General features: G+C 40.5%; 1 protein-coding gene and 1 long non-coding RNA gene across 3 annotated transcripts; one reads left to right on the top strand and one right to left on the bottom strand.

Annotated features, from left to right (window-relative positions):
* Positions 1-872: 872 nt before the first annotated feature.
* On the bottom strand, positions 873-25989 carry LOC148902523 (UDP-N-acetylglucosamine--peptide N-acetylglucosaminyltransferase 110 kDa subunit). 2 transcript variants are annotated; one of them, XM_088991139.1, is made up of 22 exons: positions 25622-25989; positions 23990-24170; positions 22159-22402; positions 21151-21219; positions 15717-15833; positions 14870-14949; positions 13826-14021; positions 13592-13732; positions 12504-12604; positions 11387-11540; positions 9659-9760; positions 9371-9550; positions 9096-9254; positions 7714-7803; positions 7481-7606; positions 7173-7343; positions 6210-6326; positions 5874-6044; positions 4738-4890; positions 3218-3470; positions 1952-2075; positions 873-1858 (listed from the first exon to the last, which is right to left on the bottom strand). In XM_088991139.1, the coding sequence occupies exons 1-22, from the start codon at positions 25656-25658 to the stop codon at positions 1678-1680; spliced, it is 3147 nt and encodes a 1048-aa protein (XP_088847265.1). In that variant the 5' UTR covers positions 25659-25989; the 3' UTR covers positions 873-1677. The 2 variants fall into 2 exon arrangements, with proteins under 2 accessions (XP_088847265.1, XP_088847266.1); XM_088991140.1 differs by having other exon boundaries at positions 23990-24140.
* LOC148902524 (uncharacterized) lies at positions 17138-21011 on the top strand. The gene is made up of 2 exons (XR_016114313.1): positions 17138-20091; positions 20201-21011. It is a non-coding gene; the product is annotated as an uncharacterized LOC148902524 (long non-coding RNA).
* Positions 25990-27952: the final 1963 nt, after the last annotated feature.

Below are 27952 nucleotides of genomic sequence, written 5' to 3'. Positions count from 1 at the left end.
AAACAATTTTCTAAGCATTAAAACTACATAAAATATACCTTATTTTATGTATAATAAATGTGCTATGGTATTATAATTAACGAAATAAACTGTACTTTATAATAAAGTGATTTTCTTTACCTTTGTGATGGTCGATGACTTGATGGAATGGAGTGGCCGCTTTCATCAGCATGAAACACTTGATGAGGAACATAGCCTTCTTCTTTCACCATCTTGAGGAACGATCCCCTGTAAGTGCTTTCTCTGCGATAATTTTACCTAGTTCCTCATCAATTTTGTTCTGTTTAGCTGGCTTGATAGATTTTTGCATCAAGTGTACAGATGGCCTGTGCGGGTTATTTGTGGAGCCTGATTAATGGGAATTTTAACCTTGCTGTCTACACTCTGCCTTTGAACTATCAAAATTGAAACGAGTCCAAATTTCAGTTTTCTATCCATTTTATCACTCTCAGTCTGTCGTCTGCCTGTCTCTTTAATGTTCAAACCACCTCCCCTCACTACTGCGTTCTTGACCAATCGCGTGGCTTTACCGACGACTGGGGGCGGAGACTAGAAGACCAAAACAAGCCGGCTGCCATTTTCTTTTAGGAGAACGGGCTCGTTCGCGAACGACACATCAGACATTGTGGCAGCTCCGCGTGTATGCCGAAAAATAGTTCACATACCAAGGTAAAATTTTCATAAATTTAACGTTTGTAAACCGAAAAGTTTGTAAGCCAAGGGGTTCGTAAACCGAGGTATCACTGTATTTTGCCTGAAACATGATAGCAGAGCCGTCACCACCTTTCCTAAAATGGCTTTACTTGTGTGCATCCTCCTTTACCTGAAGAAAAATGTAAATCACCGCCATCTTTGTACATCAAAATTTCCGAGACCCTTTTCGAATTGCCATCTTTATTTTTTCCCTTATCAAGAGCAAAGTAAAAGTGACAGCATCAACTCAAAAAAAAAGACTATACAAAAACACAAAAAAAATACTAAGAAAATACTTACCTAGGTTCCTCCTTCAGTGTAATTTAAAACAAGACCAATCTGATCTTTCCGCTACTCTGCAATATTGAACTTGAGCATCTTAATCAAAAAGAACATTGTCAGCAATCAGTGTAACAGAAAAAAATGAGACAATTGACTGCAGATTTTGGTTATGAGAGGACAACATTATACCCACCCACCCACCCCCCCCCCAAAAAAAAATACACACCTTTTTTTGTCATTAAATAAACCTCTGGGGAGAATCTGTGAAGCAGTTCTGCTAAAATGAAACGTCCAAAGCTGAAATAACACATGTAAGAAAAATGTCCATGACATACATTCACAAAAAAAAAAAAAAAATTATAAATAGAACTAAGGGTCGGATATTTGTGGCGTAAGCTTCAATTAGTTCTGTACATCCACACTTGCAAACAGAAAACGACTATAGATCCAAGTGCCGAAAGAGTGGTCGCTCATGCGTTCCTTGACTGTAGTTTCAATCACATCCAAAAATGTGATTATGGCGAGATAAACATGTGTATTCGTGAGACTTTTTTTAGCCTCACTTCGAAGTGAACGTGCAACACAATCACTCACAAAAAAAAAAAAATGGCGGCAAGTAGACCGTTCCAAATTGGGATTCTTGTGCTTGAAAAAAAATGGTGGGAGGAGGGGGAACAACTGTATTTTGTTGGCTTTCCAGTTTCAGGCACTGTCACCAGTTTCGACTGCGTGAACTTGAAACATGTGATCTGGCTTGTTGCCTTTGCTGTGGTGTTCCCACATCTGCAAGTAGAGCCTCTCCAGGTCCATCGTGTACTGCTTGGTATTGAAAAGAGGACTACAAATGCGCTGCTTCCAAACACGCGCACGAATCATCTTCAGGCTGCGAGGGGGAAAAAAAAAAAATAGTTTAACAAACATAAAGTAATAAACGAGTTAAAATGATTCCACTACTTGTATAATAATTTTCCCCTACTATTCCATGTCGGATCCAAGTTTTACTGCGATGTCCTCGTAGTCTTGTCGACTATGTGCGATGAGTTCCGGACAGCCGAGGCAGCTGAGTTGTGAAGCAGCCACTCGTGAAGCCAGAGTCTCGCCTGTAGCAAGATAGAAATGGGCGAAAATTACTCAAGTGATCTGGTCTGGTTGTTATCGAGTGGAGTACTTTTGCTATCATGGGACCGAAAAAGACCCCACCACAGGCTAGTGTTACGCCGAAGAGGACACGAAAGAAAATAACGGTCGAGCAGAAGAAGGAGATCATCGAAAATGCGTTTTGTGTGATTTAGCGTAGTAGTACCAGTACGCTAAGTGGACCATTGCTACGTGTAGCTATGGGTGTTTCTGTGTTGTCTAAGCCAGTGATTTTCAACCACTGTGCCGCGGCACACAATTGTGTCATTTTCTGCCAATATTATGTCATTGTCCTGTGTCCGTGCTGACAAGACTGGGAGGGTAATTTGATATTCGTCCATGTAGCAACACGTCACCGCAAAAAAAATCCAATGTAAAAAAACATGCCCTGGTTCAAAAAAGGTTGAAAAACACTGGTCTAAGCAACGGTCTCAGGCAATAGAAGAGGTTGAAAGACTTCTGTTGATTTGGATTCGCAAAAAGCAGCTAGCAGGGAACAGTGTGAGTGAGGGTATTATTGCTGAGAAAGCATGGCAACTTCACTCGGATATCACCAAGAGGCAACGACATCAACGACCATCACAAAGGTAAATAAAATGACTTTATTATATAGTTCAGTTTATTTCTTTAATTACAATACAATATCACATTTATTATACATAAAATAAGGTATATTTTGTGTAGTTTTAAGGCTTAATTTTGTAGAAAAATATGTTTTATGGGGACCTGGGAACGGATTATTCTCATTTTTAATGGTTTCTTATGGAAAATAAATGTTTGGCAGATGAACTTTTCGCCTTATACATAATTTCTGGGAACCAATTAAGATCGTAAGCCGAGGTATCACCGCATATTATTAAAACTTTGAAAATGTTTTCTGTGTACTGTTTTTCTTTAATAAATATCTTGGTTTTCAATTTGGGCACATGCGGCTATAGGCGCTAAGGTTTATGTCTGTACAAAATGGGGTTTCCTTTAAAAATATACTGGTTGAGGCTCATAAACAAGTGTGTTCTATAGTCCGGAAATGATGGTACATCATTTTACATACTGTGCAGAAATGGCGTGTATGTAATGTTCTGTTGTAAACTAAGCAAAACCTCACCTGGCATAGTGACCATGGGAGTTCCAGCCCACAGAACATCCATGCCTGTAGTGTGACCGTTGCAAAGGGGCGTATCTAAGCACACGTCAGCCAGCTGACCCCTCCTAACATGTTCTTCTTTGGGGGCCACTGGCGAGAAGATGATGCGAGAAGCCGGGAGGCCCATGTTCTGCGCATACTGCTGGATGTTGGGCTCACCCACAGCGGGGAACCGAAGGAGCCACAACACACTGTTCTGCACACGTTTTAGGATCTGCAGGAAAGAGCAGGTGCAAAATGTTGGAAATGTCAGTTTAAAATGAACTTTGGCCATTAATAATAATAATAATAATAATACATTTCCATTCTAAGCGCCTTTCAAAACTCTCATGGTCACTACAGTCACAGGACAAGTTTTTCTGCGGGTGAGCAGCGGCAGCCACACGCGCCAGTGTTCACTCAACCCGGAAGTAACTCAAATAGATAGAACGCTAGCTAGCTAGCTAGCCAATAGATAGCTATTAGCTAGCCAGCTAGATAGCCAGTCAACCAGTTAATACTGTACATAATAATAATGTTAATACTAAAAATGGATGCGTGGATGGGAGCTCATGTTTTTCTATTTCCTTCTTTCCTTTCCTCTTCCTTTCATAACTTTGCTGCTGTGAAATGTAAATTTCTCCACTGCGAGACGAATAAAGGTACATCCAATCCAAGAAATGTATTAACCCATTCACCGCCTGACGATGTGCAAAAATATGTCTACTCCAGTGCCAGGGTTTTTGTCATTATCACTCGAATTCCAGGACCCACACAATATTGAAATTTAGGACTACATAAACATTCAATACAGGGTTAGAAATTTTAGACTTTCTTCATTCATCAGACAAAAAACAGTTAATTCCTAAATTAAATGGGTGTGGAGTTATAGGAGCTTGAAATGAGGGCAGATGTCCAAAATACAATGCAATACATACATATTGGTTTATATAGCGCTTCAACAACACCCGTCATGAATTTTGACATTCATCTCTTTGAAAAATGGAAGGTAAATTAACTCATTCACTGCCAGATGATGTGCAAAAAAATGTGTGCACTGCTCAGCCAGGGTTTTTGTCATTGTCACTCGAATTCCAAGACCCACAGAATATTGACATTTAGGACTACATAAACATTCAATGCAGCGTTAGAAATTTTAGACTTCTTTCATCAGACAAAAAAAAACAGTCAATTCCTAGATTATATGGGTGTGGAGTTATATGAGGTTGAAATGAGGGTAGATGTCCAAAATACAATGCAATACATACATATTGGTTTATATAGCGCTTTAACAACAGCTGAAGCTGGAACAAAGTGCTTCTTAACATGGAAAAAAGGCAAATGCTGCCCCGTCAGCGCTTTATCGTCACCCAAAACAAGAAAAAAAACAAAACCCGACCAGATTCGGGAATGGCGCTGCACATCATATTTTCAATTCCTGAATAAAATTGTGAATGGCAGTGAATGAGTTAATGTGTAGAGTCAAATCAGCTCTGACTTACATTGGCCCACATTTGAAGGGTTGGCGGGTCAATCTTGTAGAGTTGGTTGAAGTTGCAGTAAACAATGGAGTCCTCTGGAAGACCATACTGGGAACGGGTGGTCACAACAATTGTTCGTGGCACCTCCTCCCCCGTGGCTGCTTTATTGTTGATCTGAAATGGGAGGGGGTGTGTAAAATCATCAAAATCAGAAAACCTTTATTCGTCCCACAATAATACAAAGATACACAACAATAAAAATAATCACTTGTAAGAACACGAAGCACTCGATTGCAAAGCCTACTGGTTTCTTCAACATCCAGACACAGATGTGTCCATTTACGCTCACCATTGGTAAGCAACAATCAAACAAATTCAATATACAGACGCTCCCCTACTTACCAACATTCGAGTTACGAACAACGGCACATACGAACATTGTTGTAGTAACATATGTAGTATTCTCTCCAGTTGTACATGTACATATCTTTATAGAGGATATATTTTATTAAAATGTTTTTTTTTTTCAGTACAAACCAATACAGGTGACTCATACAAACCTTTAAACATATTTATATAAACATTAAACATACATTCCATACAAAATATAGGATTGAAGCAACTTACGAACAAATTCAACTAGAGAACGACCGTTCGGAACGTATCTCGTTCGTAAGTTGGGGTGTGTCTATATTCCTGGGTAGGTGCAGAAGTACGACTTCAAATTGCCCATTTCCACTGGTGCATTCAAATCACAGGTAACATCCGAGTTACGATCGGGTTCCGTTCCGACAAAACGGTCGTAAATCGAAATCCATTCAAAATGGCCGACGTGACGTTTACAAAACAGGATAGATTACCATGTCAATCTGGTGTTTTTAAGCAGCACTTTCTATTGAATACTATTATATACCAAACTGTTGTAGTCATGCAGTAGATTGCTGTGCGAGTGTGTGACATGCTGGCTGGCCAAAATTGTAGTACGGGTGTAGTACTGCTTGGGGGTTGCGGTGCCAGGCGTAGAATAAAATTAAAAAAAATAGGGGGGGAGGGGTCTGGCGGTCATGGTTGTAAGTATGGGTGGACGTAACTCGCGCCGGTCGTAACTGGGGATGTTACCTGTATGTGTAAAATGATCATCTTAGTGTAATACACACCTGTGTGGTGGCAAGGCCGTTGCTGACGGTGAAGCTGTTGATGGTGACCTGTATTTGGCCTTGGTTGATCATGTTAATGATTGCTTCGGCAGCCGTGTTCATCGGAATGACGGGCATCGACAATGCTCCATTTGTGTCTGCTGCAGAATCTTGATTGTTGTCACATTTCATCTGGACAACAGAACAAAATCCTCAGAAATTTGACTTGCACGTTTAGCAAATTTTATTCAACCGTCAGAAATAACTTACAACTGCATTAGCACACCGTTTTCACTATTTTTTATTTAATAATACCAATCATACGGTTTTTCTACCACCTTCAAAAATGTTCCTTACCTTGATAACTTTGACATCGGGCAGACTGTCCAAGAAAGCCTTCAGATCAATACCATTGAGAACGATGCGGTTGTCAAAGATGTGTCCATTTGATTTGAAATCAATCACTGCCTTTTTCTGCGGGTATAAAAACATACTTGTACAATCCATTTCTTCTCCTCCTTCAGTTCTTGTGGGTTGACAAACCCGCGATAAAATTGACACAAAAATGCTCGCGACTGATATAGTATGCTAGCTCTGGCCAGTATGCGCTTATCACAAGCTACTAGTGATACAAGTGAAGTGCCTTTCCAGCAGACCTTGGTTTGGGTTGCCAACTCTAAATTGAGATTGGCAGCAGCTTAATCGACACTTATTTTATGCTTCAGGGCCTGCAGAACTGATTATGAAGGCGTCCAGGTAGATTTATGAACCTGATAACAAATGGCTGAAATGCGATTGGTTAATTGCTTAAATATGAAAACACACATCTGGAGCAGCACAACAGTGAAAAGGGAATGAAAGGAAGCTGAAAGACAATTTGGAATTATTTAAGATAAATTCATGGACAAAATATAAATCACATTAGTCTGTTATTCAGATATTTTTAGACCAGCAGAGAAGGCCTTGCAGGCCGTGACAGCCGACCACTGTATTTAGGGGTTGGACTGCACTTCCTATTCCCCCCATCTCAGCTTTCTATTTAGCTAGATTATTTATCATTTATCCTTTGTCATTAATTATTTATTATTTAGCTAATACTAACTATTAGCTAGCTAGCTAGCTTTCTATCTATTCGAGTTATTCCGGGTTGAGTGAACGCCGGCGCGTGTGGCTGCCGCTGCTCACCCACAGAAAAACGGAACCTGTGACTGTAAAGTGACCTTGAGATTTTTGAAAGGCGCTTAGAAATTAAATGTATTATTATTATTTAAAATTAACAACAATGAATAAATAAGGAAAGCAGGTGGAGAGAATACAAACCTTGAGATGAGGAAACATGTTGGCATGATCACCGATGAAAAAGGTATGGGGCATATAGGCAACCTTCTCAGAATACTGATCAACGACTTCCCCGGGTGACGTCTCCTTGTCGCTGATGATGTAGTCCATGAAGGGGGCGCCGCTGGTTCCGGGGTAACCCAGCCACATGGCCTAAGGAGAAAACAAATGGATTATTTGATAGACAAAACACACAAAATGGAATCCCAGAGACGCAGCCAAGATGAAGCTTCAAATTAGGAATCTGTGTCAGAAATGTTTTTTTTTTGGCAATTTTGGCATGAGCTTACCTGAATAGGAGCAGGTCGCAGGGCAAACAGCTCGTTTCGGGCCCCTTTGGTGTAACCGTTCATGTTGACCAGTATGTGGACTCCATCCTGATGAATACGATCTGCTGCTTTGCCATTACAAGGAATCTAAAAATAGAGATAAAATAATGAGTGAAAACCATGAGAAATGATTTTTCATAAATATCAGCTCTATATGTATCCATGACCTTCAGAAAATAAATACAAGACGTCACCTGTGAGAGGTCTGTGAAATTGTGAGCCTCTGCTATGACTTTGACTCGGAAGTTCGTACTGTCATCGGGGCTCAGTGCGTAGCAAAACACCTTGGGGTGAGAAAGGGAATGGTGAAATATTTATATATAACCCCATCCAATGATTCTTTTTTGGTCGACTTCTTTGTGGCTTCAATGTACAGTGATACCTTGGCTTACGAACTTAATTGGTTCCCAGAAAGTGTAAGGCGAAAAGTGTCTTCGAAACATTAATTTCCCATACGAAACGGTTAAAAATGAGAATAATCTGTTTCCAGGTCCCCATAAAACATAACTTTCGACTAAATAAGCCTTAAAACTACACAAAAGATACCTTATTTTATGTATAATAAATGTGCTATTGTATTGTATTTATAGAAACAAACTATACTATATAATAAAGCCGTTTTATTTACCTTTGTGATGGTCGTTGATGTAGTTGCCTCTTGATATCCGAGTGAAGTTGCCGTGCTTTCTCGGCGATAATACCCTCACACATTGTCCCCTGCTAGCTGCTTTTCATTAATCCAAATCAACAGATGTTTTTCAACCTCTTCAAATTTCTCAAAAGCCGACCTCTGTGCGCCTTATATTCCAATGCAATTTATAAATAACTAAGGATCGCTATTCAAATTTCTTTATGTAGTCTGCGAAATGTTCTGTCACACCTGCAGCATTTGCGAACGCACTATATCAATGAGTCTAATCCATTGTATTGTATTCTAGCTGTTAGCTGTCTAGCTGTCTGGCTGTTGGCTATATGGCTATCTATTAGTTAGCTGTCTAGCTAGTCGCTAGCTGTCTAGCTATCTATTACCTATTTATTAGCTATCCATTAGCTAGCTAGCTAGCCTTCTATCCGAGTTACTTCAGGGTTGAGTGAACACTGGCGCAAGTGGCTGCCGCTGCTCACCCACAGAAAAACTTTAACCTGTGACTGTAAAGTGACCTTGAAAGTTTTGAAAGGCGCTTAGAAATGAAATGTATTGTTATTATTATTGCCTGAGACCATTGCCTCGACAACACATAAACACCCTTAGCAATGGTCGACTGAGCATACTGGTACTGTGACGCTAAGTCACACAAACGCACACCTCGTTTGTGTTTTTCGATGATCTCCTTCTTCTGCTCGACCGTAATTTTCTTTTGTGTCCTCTTCGGCTTCACACTAGCCTGTGGTGGGTCTTTTTTGGTCACAAAAAATCTAAAGTATCCACTCCATAACAAACACGTTTGCACTGAGTGCAATATTATATCCTCTCGCAAATTTAATATTCGTAAGGAGAAAAGTTTGTTAGCGAAAGCGTTCATAAGCCGAGGTATAACTGTATACCTAATAAAGTCACTTTTTAACGGTGACTCACCTCAAATTTCTCAGAGTTATGCATCCCGGGAATGGACTGCATTAAGTGGGAAGTCGGGTGGTTGCCAAAGTCTGAGCTGACGTAACCCACGCGCAGTCGTCCACCACTGGCCGTCAGGTCTTTTGGGTGCTCGAAGGCAGGTTTGTGCAAAGCATTGATCTGTGCAATAAACAAATGTATCGCAATGGCCTGAATCACATACGTGCTAACGAGCCAAACGATTTTTAACACTGGTGAAAATGATTCAAATGTGGCTTAGAAGAAAGCGTTTTTACCTTGTCCAAGCAAAGGTTCCCATGACGCTCAGCAATGGCCTTGCGAAAGCCGTGCGAGAGTGGATACAGCATGCTGTGGTGAGGGTGCACCGATGGTAAGCGGTTCTTTTCCAGCTGGTCGGCAACGATGCTAACTAGTTTTTTCATCCGGTCATCATAATCTGTCCAATCGCATACGATCTAAAAAAAAAATTTGGGAGAGTGATAACAGAAGGTTAAAAAGTAGAAAAAAATGCATAACATTGAATATGTAAGAATAGAGTATTAGGAGAAAAAAAAAACACCAACCTGCAAGCAATGTGCCAGGTTACAATAAGCATCAGGGAAATCGGGTTTGAGTTTCAAGGCGGTGCGGTACGATGCGATGGCTTCTGGGATGTTTCCAGAATCCTTACAGACAAACATCATTATCGTACATTAGAAACACAATCACTTTTTATGCCAAATAAGAGTCAAGTACGACGTCATCATACAAACGTTTTTATTTTTGTTTCAATTCCCATCATAGAAGATGGTAATCAGATACAGTAAAGTCTCGTTATATCGATATCGGATATATCGATAGTCCCGGTTATATCGATACTATTTCTATGCACGCACGGAGAAAATTACATGCAAACAGGGTCGGATATATCGATAGTCCCGGTTATATCGATATTTTTTCGGACTCCCTTGAATATCGATATAACGAGACTTTACTGTAGTTAAAAGTACAAACGATCCCCAAATTACGAACGAGATACATTCCGAATGGTTGTTCGTAAGGTGAATTGTTCGTTAAGTTGATTCTGTGCTATATTATGGATGGAATGTATCTTGAAGGCTTATATAAGTATGTTTAAGGTTTATACAAGTATGATGCAAGTATGGACAAGTTGTGTCCGTAATTTGTAAAATCACTGAGCGTAATTTACAAAGATTTCAAGCCATATAGCTATATTTTACGTTTTAAGACTCGCGCTGAATATTCAGGAAGTCTTGTTTTCAAGTTGATGACGATGCCTGACGTGACATTTACATCTGGAACGCCCCTGACCGAAAAAGCGACACACAATGCATTTTGGGTACTTTGGTCTGAAAACTTCGTGTTGATGGTGAAATTAGAAGGAAAAACATAAATAACGCAAAGATGAATCGTTGTGTGTTGCGGCTCCCCTCACCTGGCAAATTGGCGTTTTCATGTTTATTATGTTTGTTAAAGTCATTGTAAGTGCCTCGCATGCTGGGTCCGAGAGGTCTGCGCTGTATGTCATGAATATTAGCATATTTGATAATAGAGCTGACTTTGACTTTTGCACCCAGACTACTATTTGATACTAGTTGACACAAATTCCCAGCAGACAAATCAGCCCATTTCCAATGGAGCTTGGGCGCCACCTTGTGCATTTTCTGGGATGCTACATTGGAGTCCTGACGGCTCGAATTGATATGGGATTGGATTTGCCTTTATTAGTCTCACAGTGGAGAAATTTACATCGATTTAATCGATTGCAAACATTAAACTTTCCTCTTCAGAACTATTTGAATCATAAGCATAACTGGATGAGTAAGACATCCTGGCGTGACGTCACGAACAAGGGGGCGGGACCTTCTGAAACTCGGCATCTCCGGGGTTATTTTGAAGTAGTTTTGGGACACTAAATCATTTTTATTGGTGTTTTGCATTTGACTAAAAAGATCAGCCTGCGTGTTTTGGGTATTTTAAATGCTATAAAACGTTTTATTGATGTCAGTTAGGAAACAAAAAAATGGTGTTGGTTGTCCTTTAAGGTTTGTAAAAGTAACCTTTAATGGTTTGTACTGAAAAATAAAAAAATATTAAAATATATGCTCTATAAATATACATGGGCAACTGGAGAGAATACCACATATGTCACTACAAAAATATTCATATGTACCGTTGTTCATAACTCGAATGTTCGTAAGTAGGGGAGCGTCTGTACTCATAACAGCGCTTGATATAAATAAGAAATCAAAATGTCATTGCTGACGAGCCAAATGCGTAACGCCGCTTACTTTGTGGATGGAAGCCAAATTGCTGTGAGCGTCAGCAAAAGCAGGATTGATCTGGATGGCACGGGTGTAGCACTGGAGGGCTCCTTGCACGTCTTGCATTTCCTTCAGCGTATTACCCATGTTTGAGTACGCATCCGCAAATGTGGGACTAATTCTGGAAATCACACACAGTGTTAGTGCTTTGCGTAAACAACTCGCCGTTATCTCGATACATCATTATTATTGAAAGTTAACCATTATTTCTAATGTTCTGCTCCGGCAGATTCAATGTGTTTAATAGTGACAATGTCTCACCAAAAGTGAAAGAATCAGAAATGCAACTGGGAAATTAAAAAAAGGGGGCCAGTTGATGCCCTTGTGTCTGAAAAGGGGGGCCAAGTTCTAAAATGGATAGGGCCCGATTTAATGCTATCCTCTTCAGAACTATTTGAATCATATTCATAACTGGATGAGTAACAAGAAAGTATATTCTCCGAATCAGAACTCTCTGAAGCCATTGTTTTGACCAAGGCAGTTTGTGAAGGAGTACCCTGGTGTGACGTCACCAACAAGGCAGCTGGACTTTCTCAATCTCCCCAGTTCCGAGCTCATTATGTGGCAGTTTTGGGACACTTTAAAGGACAACCGACGTCTCCGGACAAGTTGTGTCCATAATTTGTAAAATGGCTTCAAATGACTTCTACTGAGCGTATTTTAATAAGATTCCACCGCATGTAGCGATATTTTACATTTTAAGGCTCGCGCTGAATATTCAGGAAGTCTTGTTTTTGAGTTGGCGACGAGACCGTACGTGACGTCACTGAAGGAACACCCCTGACCATAAAAAGGACACATTGTAGCAGTCCTTCCATCAAGTCAATGCATTTTGCTGTACATTGTTTGGTCTGAAAAGTTTGTGTAGCAACAAAAAGGGTGACAAAGCTCAGTGTAAGGAAATAATCAGCCTGTGGAAACGGGCTGATTAATTCCACGTAGCAATGTGCGCTAATCGCGCATTGGAGTTACAAAGTTGCACCAGTGGCTGCCAAATTGCGTAAATGGTGTAAGAGGTGTGGCCCAGATGCATCCCTGAAGAATCACAATCACTTATTCTGGATACTATTGCATGAATACAAACCTGATAGCTTCTTTGTAGTGCATGAGGGCCTCCTGGAGTTTCCCCTGCTGTTGAAGAACGCTAGCCAGGTTGGAGTGAGCCGCGGCAAACTCTGGGAACACCTGGACACATGGATGCCATTTTGATGGTGATCTCAAAGTGATATGTGACCCATGAGTCAGTCCAGCATGTGACAAATAAATGGACTCTTTTAATTGGATAACATTCTGACTTAATTTCGCCCTCTTCGAATTTTGTTATAAAGTACCTTCGGGGATATGACAAATCTGTATATTACAACATGTTGCTCAGCAATAGAGGGAAATCCCGCGCTGCATGTGTAGCAAAGCCGTGCTAGCATTAGCATATAATATATTTCCTCTCTTCACTTGTTTTTATATTTATCTAGCTATGGAGCTAGCTAGCTATTTGCTATCTATTAGCTATCTTGCCGGCTAGCTAGCTTTCTCGGTAGCTATCGATTAGCTATATGGCTAGCTCTGAAAATTATGTGACTGTAAAGTGTCCTTGAGAGTTTTGAAAGTCGCTTATAAATGAAATGTATTATCTGGCTATCTAGCTAGCTATCCATTAGCTAGTGAGCTAGCTTTCTATCTATTTAAGTTGAGTGAGCCCACGACGCGTGCTGGCCGCCGCTGCTCACCCGCAGAAAAACTGATCCTGTGACTGTAAAGTGACCTTGAGAGTTTTGAAAGGCGCTTATAAATGAAATGTATTATTCTTATTCTTATCTGGCTGTGTAGCTAGTTATCCATTAGCTAGTTAGCTAGCTTTCTATCTATTTGAGTTAGTGCCGGGTTGAGTGAACGCATGGCGCGTGCTGGCCGCCGCTGCTCACCTGCAGAAAAACTGATCCTGTGACTGTAAAGTGAACTTGACAGTTTTGAAAGGCGCTTATAAATGACATTTATTATTATTATTATTATTATTATTAGTAGTAGTAGTAGTAGTAGTAGTATCATTTGCTAGCTATTTGCTATCTATTAGCTCTGGCTGGCTAGCTAGCGATCTGGCTGGCTAGCTAGCTATCTATTCACTCTAGCTGGCTTATCATTATGAGTCTACTCTTATTGATCATCAAGCCGTACCTCTAGCGCTTTTCTGTAAAGCTGAACTGCCTCCTCAATGTTGCCCTGTTCGCGTTTGATGTTAGCTAAATTGTTCAGGGAGTCTGCGTGCGTCGGGCACAAACGTAACGCTGTGTTGTAGCACTCTTCTGCCTCGGACACCTGGGAAAAAAAATTGGTCAAGTTAGCATTTAGTCACTGCTGTGTCGAATCAAGTGATGGATCGTAAATCAATGCTTCGAGTCATTGCCTTACGTTGCCTTTCTCCTTGAGTGCATTTGCCAAATTGCAGTAGGCATCCGGAAAGTGAGGCTGCAGTTCAATAGCTCGGCGGTATGTGTCGATAGCTAGGTCAATGAGGCCTTGCTCATAGTAGACGCAGGCCAGGTTCCCATGAACAACTGCATGGTTGGGACTAAGGCTCAGGGCTCTCAGATATCCAGCCACAGCTCTGGAAACACAAGACTTTCATTTCATCAACAACGCTAAACTGTGCGCACAAAATCATTTACAAATTTGATGAAAAGGTTTCTTCAGCCGTCATTTGTACTTCTTTGAAGGTGCCGGACGTTTCGCTCCTCACCCAAAGAGCTTCGTCAGCGATCTAAAGTTGTGCTGGTAACACTGGCCCGATAGATATCCCTAATGGACAGAGGTGGCGGTGTCAGACCTCTGCCCTTTTACATCCATGCTCTGAAGCTAATCTGATTACTTTTCTTCTTCTGTTTGATTTCCTATAAAGTTCTATGCCTGTCTCTGATTGCCCCAATAGCTCTGGTATCACCTCATCAGCATGAGTAAACCTACATAGTAACAATCGAAGAAGTCTGTTGTAAGCACAATCCAAATCAAACCTCAATGCGGCCATCAGTGGACTACTCCCTGAAGCCAATCTGATTATTTTTATTGCCTGTCTGATTATGTTATATGCCTGTCTCTGATTGCCCCAATAGATCTGGTATTACTTTATCAGCATGACTAAGCCTACGTGGTAACAATCTAAGAAGACTGTAGTAAGTACGATCCAAATCAAACCTCAATGAGGCCACCTCTGTCCATTCGAGCTATATATTGGGCCAGAGTGACCAGCACAACTTTAGTTCGCTGACGAAGCCTCTTGGAAAAGAAGGGAAACGTCCGACACTTTCAAAGAAGTACAGATGACGGCTGAAGAAAGCTTTTCATCGATGGACCACTCCTGTACGACTGAAAGCCTACAGACATATTTACTAATTTTGTTACTTTGCACAGGTTTGATAAATAGTAGTTACAAAAAATGTCAGGATGGAGATGACCGACCTGTCAAAGATTCTGGCTTCCTTCAAAACATTTCCTAAATTGATGTAGGCATCAAGGAAATTTGCGTCCAGTGTCACAGCCTTGAAAATTAACACACAAGTACAGATTTAAATATACGAGATGAACAAACCACAATCAAACATTATTTTCTGGGGACAGTGATACCTCGGCTTACAAACGGGTTCGCTCACGAACTATAATCTTGGCATACAAACAAGTTTTCGGCGGATGAACAGCGAACTACACGGTCGAACAGCGCCACGATGGCTGGCGGTCTAGTTTGCGTTTGGCGGTCTAGTGTGCGTTTGTGTGACTTAGCGTCCCAGAACTAGTACACTAAGTCGACCATTGCTACATGTGGCTAAGGGTGTTTCTGGGTTGCCTAAGCAACGGTCTCAGGCGATAGAAGAGGTTGGAAAACTTCTGTTGATTTGGATTAACGAAAAACAGCTAGCAAGGGACATTGTGAGTGAGAGTATTATCGCAGAGAAAGCACGGCAACTTCACTCGGATATCATCAAGAGGCAACCAGGAAGTTTGCCATCCATTGACAACTAACATCAGAAAGGTAAATAAAACGACTTTATTATATAGTACAGTTTATCTCTTTAATTACAATACAATAGCACATTTATTATACATAAATAAGGGATATTTTGTGTAGTTTTAAGGCTTATTTAGTAGAAAATTGTTTTATGGGGACCTGGGAATGGATTATTCTCATTTTTAATGGTTTATTATGGGAAATAAATGTTTGGCAGACAAACTTTTTGCCTTACACATGCTTTCTGGGAACCAATTAAGTTCGTAAGCTGAAATATCAGTTTTCTAAAATACAGCAACATACCTTCTCAAAATGGTGGATGGCCAACCATATCTCCCCCTGGGCGTTGAACACGCAACCCAGGTTGCTCCAAGCCACTGCGAAATTGGGCTGAGTCTCAATGGCTTTCAGGTAGCAAGCCTTGAGTTTCCCAGTGGGGAAAAAAAAGGCAATGGGAAAGGAAGAGAACGGATGGAAAGGGAAAGTACAGCACGAAGGAGAGGGTAGGGGGAGGACATGGGATTGTAGGGAAAAAAAAGGTGGGTAGGGTACAAAAGCAAGAAGAAGAAAAAAACAAAAATGGAAGAGAAGAAGCAAAATTAGTGACTGAACTCCGGGAAAGCAAAAAGTGAGTCTACAGCACGGGCTCGCTTGCGCACAAATCTGCTGCGCTAAGCTGCATTGCTTTTTCCTACGCTGCGCAGATCCAAACCAACACCTACACATCGGCCCTCATCGTGCAGTTATGGCCACCATTTCCCAAAAAAAAATGGCAAAAATGCATACGGGAACACCGTGAACTGATATTAGCAACCAACCCAAATTGCTACGCTCTCCTACTAAGCTAAATCAAGTTAAGCGTCATTTTGAGCTAACTCACAACCTGTGATGGCGAACCGATTGTGCAGGTCGTGGTCCCTGAAATGCATGCGCGACAACATCACGCTGGTGGGGTTGTTTTTGCTGCCACCACATTGCGACGCGCTTGCGCAGCCTCGCTCCTAGCGTAGGCTAATCGCTTTTGCAGCTTCGCTTGCTCAACGGCCTGGTGCGACGGCCGCAGACCGACACCCCTTTCACACCAGACTGGCCCACGCTGACACCCCCCCTTATGTCATCGATTAATTGCAGCGGATTAAGTTTGATTGATGTAAATAACACAGGACATTTTGAAGTCTCTACAGGGGACTGTTGTACATGACCAAAATGTAGAGATTTTGCGGGCGTTTGGGAGCGAGGCTGGTTTTAAGGGTGGGGAGGTCTGCAACCGAGAGGCCATAAGGACTGGGGGAGGTAAGAGGGGGGTCGCACGCTGGCGCGCTGTGACGTTTTAGGTTGCCTGGAGTGGCATCGCTGCGCAGCCCCTGCGCTACTATAGACTCACAGCGCAATACCTGCATCATCAGAGCACTGCAACTCAACAAAGAAGGAAAAAAAAAAAAAAAAAAAAAAACAGGAAAAAAAAATCATCAAGTTATGTAAGAGTTAGAGCATTCTTATTTTCACCATTACCGCCTTCCTAAAATCCAAGTTGCTTTACACTGAATTTAAAACTGAGTAATTAGTACAAGCATATCTTTAAAAAATGCTTACTGTCATTTCTTTTGCTACTTTTTTTGCTCTTTGAGAGATGCCACAAGAGAGGAGCTTCAAGCGTGAAGTGAGGTGGTTTTTCTTTCTTTCTTTTTTTTTTTTTTTTTTTTGGTGGCTGTTACAAACCCGTTACCATATTTTTGGACTTTGTCAGAGTGGTGGCCGAGCGGCTGGCTGGAAGAAGAGAAGACTGAGGCGGGCCCCCTAGTGTTCCTTTCCGCCTGCCGGGACACCTACGCAGGAATTGTATCACCCACCTGAAACCTTCTATACAACAATTTCAGTGGAGGAAAAAACCAAAAGAGACAAAAAAAAAAAATCAGAAACAACATTGTTAGTAAATTGGATCAACAATGCATTGGGTTCTTTCAATATGGAAAATGTAGCAGGTTCTTCCAAAACACATCAAGCATAACCAACTACAGTGATATCTTGCCTTACGAACTTAATTGGTTCCAAAACATTGTGTGTAAGGCAATAAGTGTGTCTTCCAAATATTAATTTCCCATAGGAAACCATTAAAATTCGAATAATCCGTTCCCAGGTCCCCATAAAATATAATTTTCAACTAAATAAGCTTTAAAACTACACGAAATATCCATTATTTGATGTATAATAAATGTGCTATTGTATTGTAATGAATCAGAATCATCTTTATTGCCAGGTAAGTAGAACACACAAGTTCTACATAATTACTACATACTAACTACATACATACAATTTGTTTCCGGTAGAACACGCCGCACTAGTATCATCATCAAAAAATTGCAAAGAGGCACTAAACAGTTCTATTTTTTTTTTTTTTTCAACTAAATAAGCCTATAAACTACACACAATATATCTTATTTTATGTATAATAAATGTGCTATGGTATTGTAATTAAAGAAATAAACTGTATGGTATAATAAAGTTGTTTTATTCACCTTTGTGATGGTCGTTGATGGAATGCATAGTTTTTGCATAAAGTGTCTCAAGGAGCTCTGGGTTATACATACATCTTGGAATTTGTGAAATTGCAACAGCAACAGACACACTAGAAACTTTATTAATAGCTGGTTCCCTTGCTTGTCGTTTCTCTTCAAATTGTACAGATGGCTTTTGTGGGTTATTTGTGGAGCCTGATTGATGGGATATTTTAACCTTGTAGTCTACACTCTGCCTTTAAACCATCAATAAAGTTGAAACGAGGCCAAATGTCACTGTGTTTTCTATCAATTTTCTCACAATTTCACTTTTGTTTTTTGTTTCAAGCTTTGTCGTCATCCTTTCGTATGGGTGTTTGTTTCTCGACTCCCTCCGCCCGCGCACTGCTGCGTGTGTCCCCCCTCCTCTACCACGGCTCTTGACCAATCACGTGCGGCTTTAACCGAAGACTGGGGGCAGGGAATAGAGGACAAAAAAAGTTCGTTTCCAGTTCCTTGTTAGGAGATCCAAGAACCGGCTCGTTCGCAAATGACACATCACTCATTGTGGCGATCCGTGTGTTTCCCGAAAAATAGTTTGTATGCCAAGATTATGTTCGTAAGGCGAAAAGTTCGTTATCTAAAGTGTTCATAAGCCAAGGTATCACTGTATTCATTCATGCAAAAAAATGTTTCAAAGAAAACCCCCCCAAAATACTGTAAAGGGTGGGGGCGGTCATGGGGAAGAAAGGCTTTGTGTGCTGATAAGCTAAAGTCGCATCAATCAATTGTACAAATTGAATCGAGTTGTCGCTACAGGAGGGCAGTTACAGGCTTGATCTTAAACATAACGAACTGATCCCATGGCTTTGGGGGAAATTACATATCGGAAGCAAAATGCAACAAGAATTAATTGTTGACTTTCTTCCCTTTTGGCATTTTCAGGAAATCGTTTCGAATGCTTACGACGCTTTGTCCTGGTTTCTTGAATCCTGGCCAATGGGGGTGGGGGGGTTAGGGAAAAAAAAAGTCTGTGGTTTATTTGGATCTAGAAGTTCTCCACAGCTCTGAAATGAAAGAAGTCATCGCCGTTGCTGCTGCGCACGCCTGTCCTTTTCGAACCGCATTCTGACGCAGGCGGTGGAGTGCAAGATTGCGAGCTGTCTGCTTGACTAGACCCTTTCAAATTGCTGCTGTGGACTGCAAATTTCCCTATTGTGGGACGAATAAAGGTTTTCTGATTTTGATTCTGACGGAAAGCGACCACGTTTATGGGTTTTTTTTCTCAAAACGATAAGGGTGAGTACATCCAAAAAAAAGTGAGGCACGGTGGACTAAAAAAAAAAATGGCCGCATGAAAAGCACTGTTAAAGGGGCTGTTTGGTACTTTGTGGGAGGTCACAAAGGTCAGGAAGACAGCTCTTGGCGCGCACACTCCACCAATCCTTAGCGGGCGCGCGGGGGGTTGGGGGAGCGACAGAGCGGAGGAGCTTGACGCTCCGATTCTCCATCCCCACTCCTTAAACCCCCCTCATCTATAGCAGAAAAAAACAAGAGGGCTTGCAACCAACTGCACACCTCCAGATTTGACTCGTTGCTTATAATCGGAAAATCATTCAAATAGTAAATAGAAGCCGAATGGTTTTCAAGTGTGAATTAAGGATGGTGAGTGGCTGGGGGGGGGGCTGGGAGGAACGAGTGTCACGTCCGTTAAACTGGAGAGAATACTGGAGTACAGCGGTGAGGTTACAAACCATCTTATCTTTGGCACTGCAAATATCAACTAGTTACTTATCAGTTCATATATTCTTCACAGACCGAGCCAGCATTTTCCCTCCATAGTCAACTATCAATTGTATGGAAAGAATAGAGAGAGATATGATAAGCGTTTGACCTAATAGAGCCTTTCTTCCTAAAAGGGCGGGAAGGACGTCTTTTCGAAGGACAAAGGACAACCAAAAGGGGAATTAGGACAAATGGTAATGTAAGGGGAAATGAGGAGTCTTTAATACTGGGGGGGGAGGGTTTTAAAAACTAATCTCTAGAAGTTTTTTTATCATTAAAATAATTATTAACTCACATGGGCTTAATATCATTTAAAGAACAACCGACACCATTTTTTTTGTTTCCTAACTGACATCAGAAAAACGTTTTATAGCATCTAAAACACCCAAAACACGCAGGTTTATATTTTTAGTCAAATTCAAAACACCAATAAAAATGCCTTTTTTTTGTCTCCGAACTGACATCAGAAAAACGTTTTATAGCATCTAAAACACCCAAAACACGCAGGTTTATATTTTTAGTCAAATTCAAAACACCAATAAAAATGACTTAAAAGTCTCCCAAAACTGCTACAAAATGTACTCGGAAATGGCGAGATTCAGAAAGTCCCGCCCCCTTGTTCGTGACGTCACGCAGGGATACTCCTTCACAAACTGCCTTGCTCCAGAATCAAAACAATGGCTTCAGAGAGTTCAGATTCGGAGAAGACGCTTTCTTGTTACTCATCCAGTTATGAATATGATTCAAATAGTTCTGAAGAGGAAAGCATACATGTTTGCAATCGATTAAAGAAGGCTTTCCGTATCAATTCGAGCCGTCTGGACTCCAGTGTAGCGCCCAGAAAATGCACAAGATGGCGCCCAAGCTCCGTTGGAAATGGGCTGATTTGTCTGCTGGGAATTTGTGTCAACTTACACTTTCTTTATGCGCGTTACCGCAATTGGCTGTGACGCACAACGATTCACCATCGCGTTTTTTAATGTCATTTTCCTTCTAATTTCGCCATCAACAAGGTGTTTTCAGACGAAAAAAAAAGTACTCAAAATGCATTGTGTGACGCTTTCGCGGTCACGGGCGTTTCCTCAGGGGATCGTCATCAAATCAAAAACAATATTCAGCGCGAGTCTTAAAAGGTAAAATATAGCTAAAGTCATTTGAAGTGATTTTACAAATCAGGGACGCAACTTGTCCGGAGGTGCCGGTTGTCCTTTAAGAGATAAAATATTTTTTTAGCATGTATGCAATGCACACTTTTTACTGAAAGAGGATTCTGAGATATATGGGGCAATAAAGGTGAAGGTTTCTATTAGCTTAAGAAGAGGGGGGTAAAAAAAAAAAAATAACATCTGCGGCCTAAGGATGGCTTTAATAGGAAGGGTGACACTAAAAACAACACATAGAAAATCCACTCAAAGCGCCACGTTATTTCAAACAGCACAGCAGGACACCAGACATACCTTAGCCTCTTCCAGGCGCCCGAGTGCTTTAAGCAAGTTGCCCAAGTCACTGCGCACACAGTAAAGATCCTGAGGAAGAGGGAAACAAATCGCTGCAAGATTTGGCAAACAACTGATTTGAAGGTTTCTTCAACCGTCATCTGTACTTCTTCCAAGGCGCCGGACGTTTTGCTCCTCATCCGAAAAGCTTTGTCAGCAAACTAAACCTGGAGAGTTTTGAAAGGCGCTTACAAACTAAATGCATTATTATTATTATTATTACAGTAAAGTCTCGTTATATCGATATTCAAGGGAGTCCGAAAAAATATCGATATAACTGGGACTATCGATATATCCGACCCTGTTTGCATGTAATTTTCTCAGTGCGTGCATAGAAATAGTATCGATATAACCGGGACTATCGATATATCCGATATCGATATAACGAGACTTTACTATTATTATTATTATTATTAGCTATCTAGCTGCCTGGCTGGCTATCTGTTAGCTATCTATCCAGCTAGCTCGCTTTCTATATATTTGAGTTACTTCCGGGTTGAGTGAACGCTGGCGCATGTGGCTGCCGCTGCTCACCCAGAGAAAAAACTGATCCAGTGACTGTAAAGTGACCTTGAGAGTTTTGAAAGGCGCTTACAAATGAAATGTATTATTATTAGCTATCTATCAAGCCAGCTATCTGTTGGCTATTTATCCGGCTAGCTAGCTATCTATTAGCTAGCCGGCTGGTTAGCTGGGTATCTATTGGCGATATATTGGCTAGCTGGCTTTCTGTTAGCTATCTGTCCAGCTAGCGAGCTATGTATTGTCATGTGTAGGGCCAGAGCTACCGGCAGAACTTCAGTTCGCTGACGAACCTCTTCGGATGAGAAGCGAAACGTCCGACACCTTGAAAAAAGTACAGATGACAGGCTGAAGAAACCTTTTCACCGATGGACCTCTCCTGTACGACTGAGAGCTTACACAGACTAACTGATTTTGAGCTTACAATTGTTTGCTTTTACTACTTACAGGGTTATACTGCAACGCAGACACATAAGCCTGCACCGCCCCTTCCATGTCCCCCGCGGCGACCAGAGCCGCAGCCAAGTTGATGTATCCGTCGATGAAGTCCGGCTTCAGTCGCAGAGCGTGTCGATAATGTTCGATGGCCTCCTGAAGTTGCCCCCGCTCCTTGTACACATTGCCCAGGTTGGAGTATGCCTCGGCCAGTATTGGGTTCTGTTTAATGGCCAATGTACTGAAATGAGCGGACCTGTTGGGGGAGAAACGAACAGTCGGTCAAAAATCTGCAAGTGTTATTTGTGGTACTGAGTTGCGTGTGGTTGAGAGGGGGAAAATTGACAGTATGCTTTAGCTAACGAACTTGTCACCTAACAAACGTTAACTTCGCGAGAATATAATCTTGGCATACGAACTAGTTTTCGGTGGACGAATCAAACCACACAGCGCCACTTTGGCTGACGGACTAGTTTTCGTCACCCCCTTTCTTTGAGTGCGGACGTGGTTTGTTATCGAGTGTAGTACTTTTGCTATTATGAGACCGAAAAAGAGCCCACCACAGGCTAGTGTTAAGCCAAAGACACGAAGAAACATTAAAAACACCAAATAAAGATGTTGAAAAAGGTTTTTCAAGTTGACGCAACAAATATTCCTCGATTCTGATTTACCGGCATCGTATCTAAATTAACTTTTTTCATTGAATGTTTATGTAGTCCTAAAATTCAATACAGTGATACCTTGGCTCACAAACCTAATTGGTTCCCAGACAGTGTGTAAGGCGAAAAGTGTGTATCTCAAAAATTAATTTCCCTTAGGAAACCATTAAAATGAGAATAATCCATTCCCAGGTCCCCATAAAACATAATTTTCTACTTTCTAATTTTCTAAACCTTAAAACTCCACAAAATGTACCTTAATTTATGTATAATAAATGTGCTATCGTTTTATAATTAAAGAAATAAACTGTACTATATATAATAAAGTCATTTATTATGTGATGTCGTTGATGGCTTGATGGAATGGAGTGGCCGGTTTCCTCAGCATTAAACACTTGATGAGGAACGTAACTTTCTTCTTTCACCATCTTGAGGAATGATCCCTTGTTGGCGCTTTCTCTGCGATCATTTTATCTTGTTCCTCATCAATTGTGTTCTGTTTAGCTGGGTTGATAGCTTTTTGCATCAAGTGTACAGATAGATGGCTTGTGCGGGTTTTTTGAAAGGCGCTTATAAATGAAATGTATTATTATTATTTGTGGAGCCTGACTGATGGGATATTTTAACCTTGCAGTCTACACTCTGCCTTTGAACTATCAAAGTTGAAACTCTCTCTGTCGTCTGCTTATCTCTTTGATGTTTAAACCACCTCCCCTCACTGCTGCGTTCTTGACAAATCACGTGGCTTTAACCGACGACTGGGGGCGGGGAATAGAGGACCAAAACAAGCCGGCTGCCATTTTCTTGTTAGGGGAACGGGCGCGTTGGCCAACGACACATCACTCATTGAGGCAGCTCCGTGTGTATCCCGAAAAATAGTTTGTAAGCCAAAGTAACATTTTCATACGTTTAATGTTCGTAAACCGAAAATTTCGTAAGCCAAGGGGTTCATAAACCGAAACAGCACTGTGTATTCTGTGGGTCCTGGAATTCGAGTGACAATGACAAAAACCCGGGCACTGGAAATTGACACATTTTTGCCCGTCTGGCAGTGAATTAGTTAATCAACGAGCAAGCAAAACTCAGAAATATGGTTCTTTGATGACCGAAAAAAATCATTGATTCCCTTGCACCTCCAGCGCATATGTGTTGCATAGGACCAAAGACCAGCCCACCTCACCTACCTATCAAGTCTTCGGCACTGGAAGTGAATAGAGGAAAGGAGCAGCAGTACGCCTGTGTTATCAGGCTCCTGACGCCACAACTGCATGCAGTGGCGCTCTGCTGCCTCAAAGTCCCCTGACTGATATTCCCGATGTGCCAGCTCAGCCAACCCTTGGAAGGAAAGAATACGTTTTGACGATTCTGGAGCACCAACACAGCCCAAGGAGCAAAGGGGGGAAGGGGGGAGGAAACAAGACATTAGATGTGATGGATGGAAAATGGCAGACAAATGAAAAATAAATTATAAATACTTATAAATGTAACATAAAAAAATGGTATTCAACAATAAAAAAAGAAGTTGGTGGGTGTCTGTGAGGGTTTCAATTCAAAGTGAGGGAAACAAAGTTTATAATTTGAGCATTCTACGGGCATTATTCCATGCATGAATTGTTTACAGCAAGTAATGCAAAAATTCTGCTCGAGCATTACTTATTAAAAATGCGCATTCTGCCTTAAAAACATGCACATGCTTTAATTAAAATTGATGACGAAACACATGCATGGGGGTGACAAACATAGGAGCAGGAGATTGCAGCATCATTCGTCTACATAGAAGATTAGCATGAATTAGGTACGCTACAGTGAGCTATATTCCACCGCGATTGTTTCTGTCCAGTGAACCGAGCGCACTCTGTACTCGCAGTCGTATCTCATTGCATTTTTGTGGAGTACGTAATCGTTTTTCGTGGGATTTTCCAACCTATGCAGCTTCTGATGACGTATTACACGTTTCCCCTCCATGCTGGTTCTTGAAATCTCCGAATACAATGAGAAACGGGGGAGAAAATGGATCGAAGTTTACACTCTTTTTGCTAACACTACAGTTTATAAAGGTGAGTATGTTGTATTTTTATAACTCATAGAAGTGGTAGAATATATAATTTTCTCCATAACTGCTAAGTTATGGAAAAAAAGATGCATTAGCATGTATATTTCTAGAGCTCGCAATTTTCTGTCCTAGTATTCAGTGGCAGCCATTTTTGATTTCTGACGAAATTCTGCCTGCATTCGAGCGTTGATATTTGCTAATCTGTCGTTTATATTTCGCTTTGGACATCAAATACTGAAGAATACAGATGATTTAATATAAATTCAACTACATTATCGCTAAATCATTCCAATTAGCAACTTAAATAACTAAAACATTGACAGTGTAATATTTCGGTCACAGATTTTTTTAACAGTGTAATTACAGGCAGAAAATCCCCTCGTCCATTATTTCCTTATTATTTGTCATAGGACAATAATCTATACATCATTTGAACGCGATTTAAATGCACTTTAATATGGTATTAGAAAATGTGTGCTGAATTATTATTGAAACATCCCTACATGAATGCTCAAATATTGAGGAACTAAAAGACATTCGCATTAGCCATTACAGGCTAGATCATGTGACAAATATCGATTATATAGTCAAACTAGACTCTCGCAAGGCGGTAATTGTCGGTTTATAACCACTCCGACAATAGATACAGACTAAAATGTTCACGTTGTACCAACACGGTCATATCAACGCTCAAAATGACTGCCGGTTTCTGCACCCCCCCCCCCCCCCCATACGCCATTTCATATTTTAAAGCGAAACCAACCTGTGCTGTCAGCCACGTTCCCCACGGAGGTCGTCATCTCCTCGGTCTTCGAGTCTTGCACGGTGGACGTCAATGTGTCAGCCGGCAGGTTTACAATTTTAAAAACAAAAACGTGCGACCGGGTAGTCGTCTTTGTGCAGCAACGAGCAGCAAGCACGTTGCCAGCGAAACGGGCAAGCCGTTACCGTTAATTTTCGTCTCGTAATACACCTCTACGTCAGTGTTGTAGTTAATGTTTGATTTAAAAAAATGCTAGACAATTGGAGCCGATACACGATAAGTATTCGGAGTAACATTAAGCGTATTTTTTTTAAAGATAAATGTAGCTGTAGCTTCGTGACAACGCAATCAACGAGTAGAAAATGGCGAAGTGGGTGTAACCAAATTTTGGTCGGGAAGTAGTTCCGCACCATTTAATTTCGATGCAAAAAGCGACGCGTGTCAGACATCAAATAATATTATATTCATCTAATACTTAATAACATGATGTAATTGTTTTCGTTTTATTTATTTGTATTTGTCAGATAATCGAGAAAAAGGACTGAAATGCCAATAGAGAACTATTATGCGCGGAAGTATACATTAGCGCAGGCACGATAAGGATAGTGCCAGTAAAATCAATGCGCGAGATGTTTACCTGAGATACTAAAATAAGATTTGTGTACTGTTCTGTGCAGATATTTAACTTTTAATATCCAACTCATCTTAAAAATGTAAAATTAAAAACTTGTGTGTACAAAAGTGTCCGCGTTATATTAAATCGAATCAGCGTGTTTAGTTCCGCTTTTCACGTAATAAAGTTCGCTGGCCTTGTTGAATATGTCGTAAAATTGACCCGTATGTTCCATTCTGATTCATATATTACTCACTGGAGTCATTTAACAACAAATTACCACTGCCATAATAGAATCATGTCGCAATTATTCATAAATATCAAGAATGTATTTGGATTGGAAACATCCACCCATTTATTATAGTATTATTATTATTATTATTATTATTATTATTATTATTATTATTATTATTATTATTATTATTATTATTATTATTATTTTCCGAGCCTCTTAAACAGGTTGCCTCCCAGGACACACGTAAACAAACAACTATGCACACTCACACTTCACACGCTAACCAGAATTATTAGGAAACATAAATTGTTTAACTCATAAAAATGCGTTTATTTAGACGGTATTAGTGAAAAAAAAAATGTTTGTTTTTTTGTTTAAATGCAGTACAACAAATGGTCCATGGGAGGTGTACTCTGAAAACTAATTGGAAGGAAACGGCTCCGAGAGTCTTTGAAAAAAATAAAAGTACAGTGGAGAGTCCTCAATTGACCCGTCCGTATGACCACTACGAATATGTACGTATGTCGAGATGTATGTCACTAAATACATGTAAATCACTAAAATAAAATAAAAAAGCGGTGAAAAGTGTGGTAATAGCTGTATTGTTTTATACTGAAAGTACCTGAACGGATGTGAGACCACGACTGCTAACGCTAAGTACTGTACGGTGATACCTTGGCTTACGAACTTAATTGGTTCCCAGACAGTGTGTAAGGCGAAAAGTGGGTATCCCCAAAATTAATTTCCCATAGCAACCCATTAAAATGAGAATAATCAGTTCCCAGTTTATGTATTTATTTATTGTTTAGATGTATTTATACATGCATTTATGTATTTATGTATGTATTTGTTTGTTTATATATATTTATCTATTTATTTATTTATTTATTTATAGGTTTGTTTATTAATCCAAATAATGAAAGAACGTCCGGGCTGAGTGGACTGTAAAGTATCCTTGAGAGTTTTGAAAGGCGCTTAGAAATGCAATGCATTATTATTATTATTATTATTATTATTATTATTATTATTATTATGAAAACAGGATTAGGGGGGTTGTGTTTTCTGAACCTTAAAGGACAACCGACGTCACTTTTTTCTTTCTTAACTGACATCAGAAAAACGTTTTATAGCATCTAAAATAGCCAAAACACGCAGTATGATATTTTTATTCAAATGCAAAACACCAATAAAAATGACTTAGTGTCCAAAATCTGCAAAAAATTGAGCTGCGAATTGGGCATTTTCATAAAGTCCCGCCCCCAGTTGGTGACGTCACGCCATGACGTCTTGCATTGCTGGAGAATCCAAACAATGGCTTCAGATTCGGAGAATATGCTCTCTTGTTACACCTCCAGTTATGAATATGTTTTAAATAGTTCTGAAGAGGAAAGCATACATGTTTGCAATCGAATAAAGATTTTATTCCATGCCATTTTGAGGCAACATTGGGGGGGAAATCGATCACCAGAAAAGAGGCACAAAA

The sequence above is a fragment of the Hippocampus bargibanti genome, linkage group LG02 (assembly GCF_051943395.1).
Source record: "Hippocampus bargibanti isolate YZ-2025 linkage group LG02, ASM5194339v1, whole genome shotgun sequence".
Taxonomy (NCBI): domain Eukaryota; kingdom Metazoa; phylum Chordata; class Actinopteri; order Syngnathiformes; family Syngnathidae; genus Hippocampus; species Hippocampus bargibanti.
The sequence above is the reverse complement of the archived record's forward strand: the minus strand, read 5'-3'. Positions and strand labels throughout refer to the sequence as shown.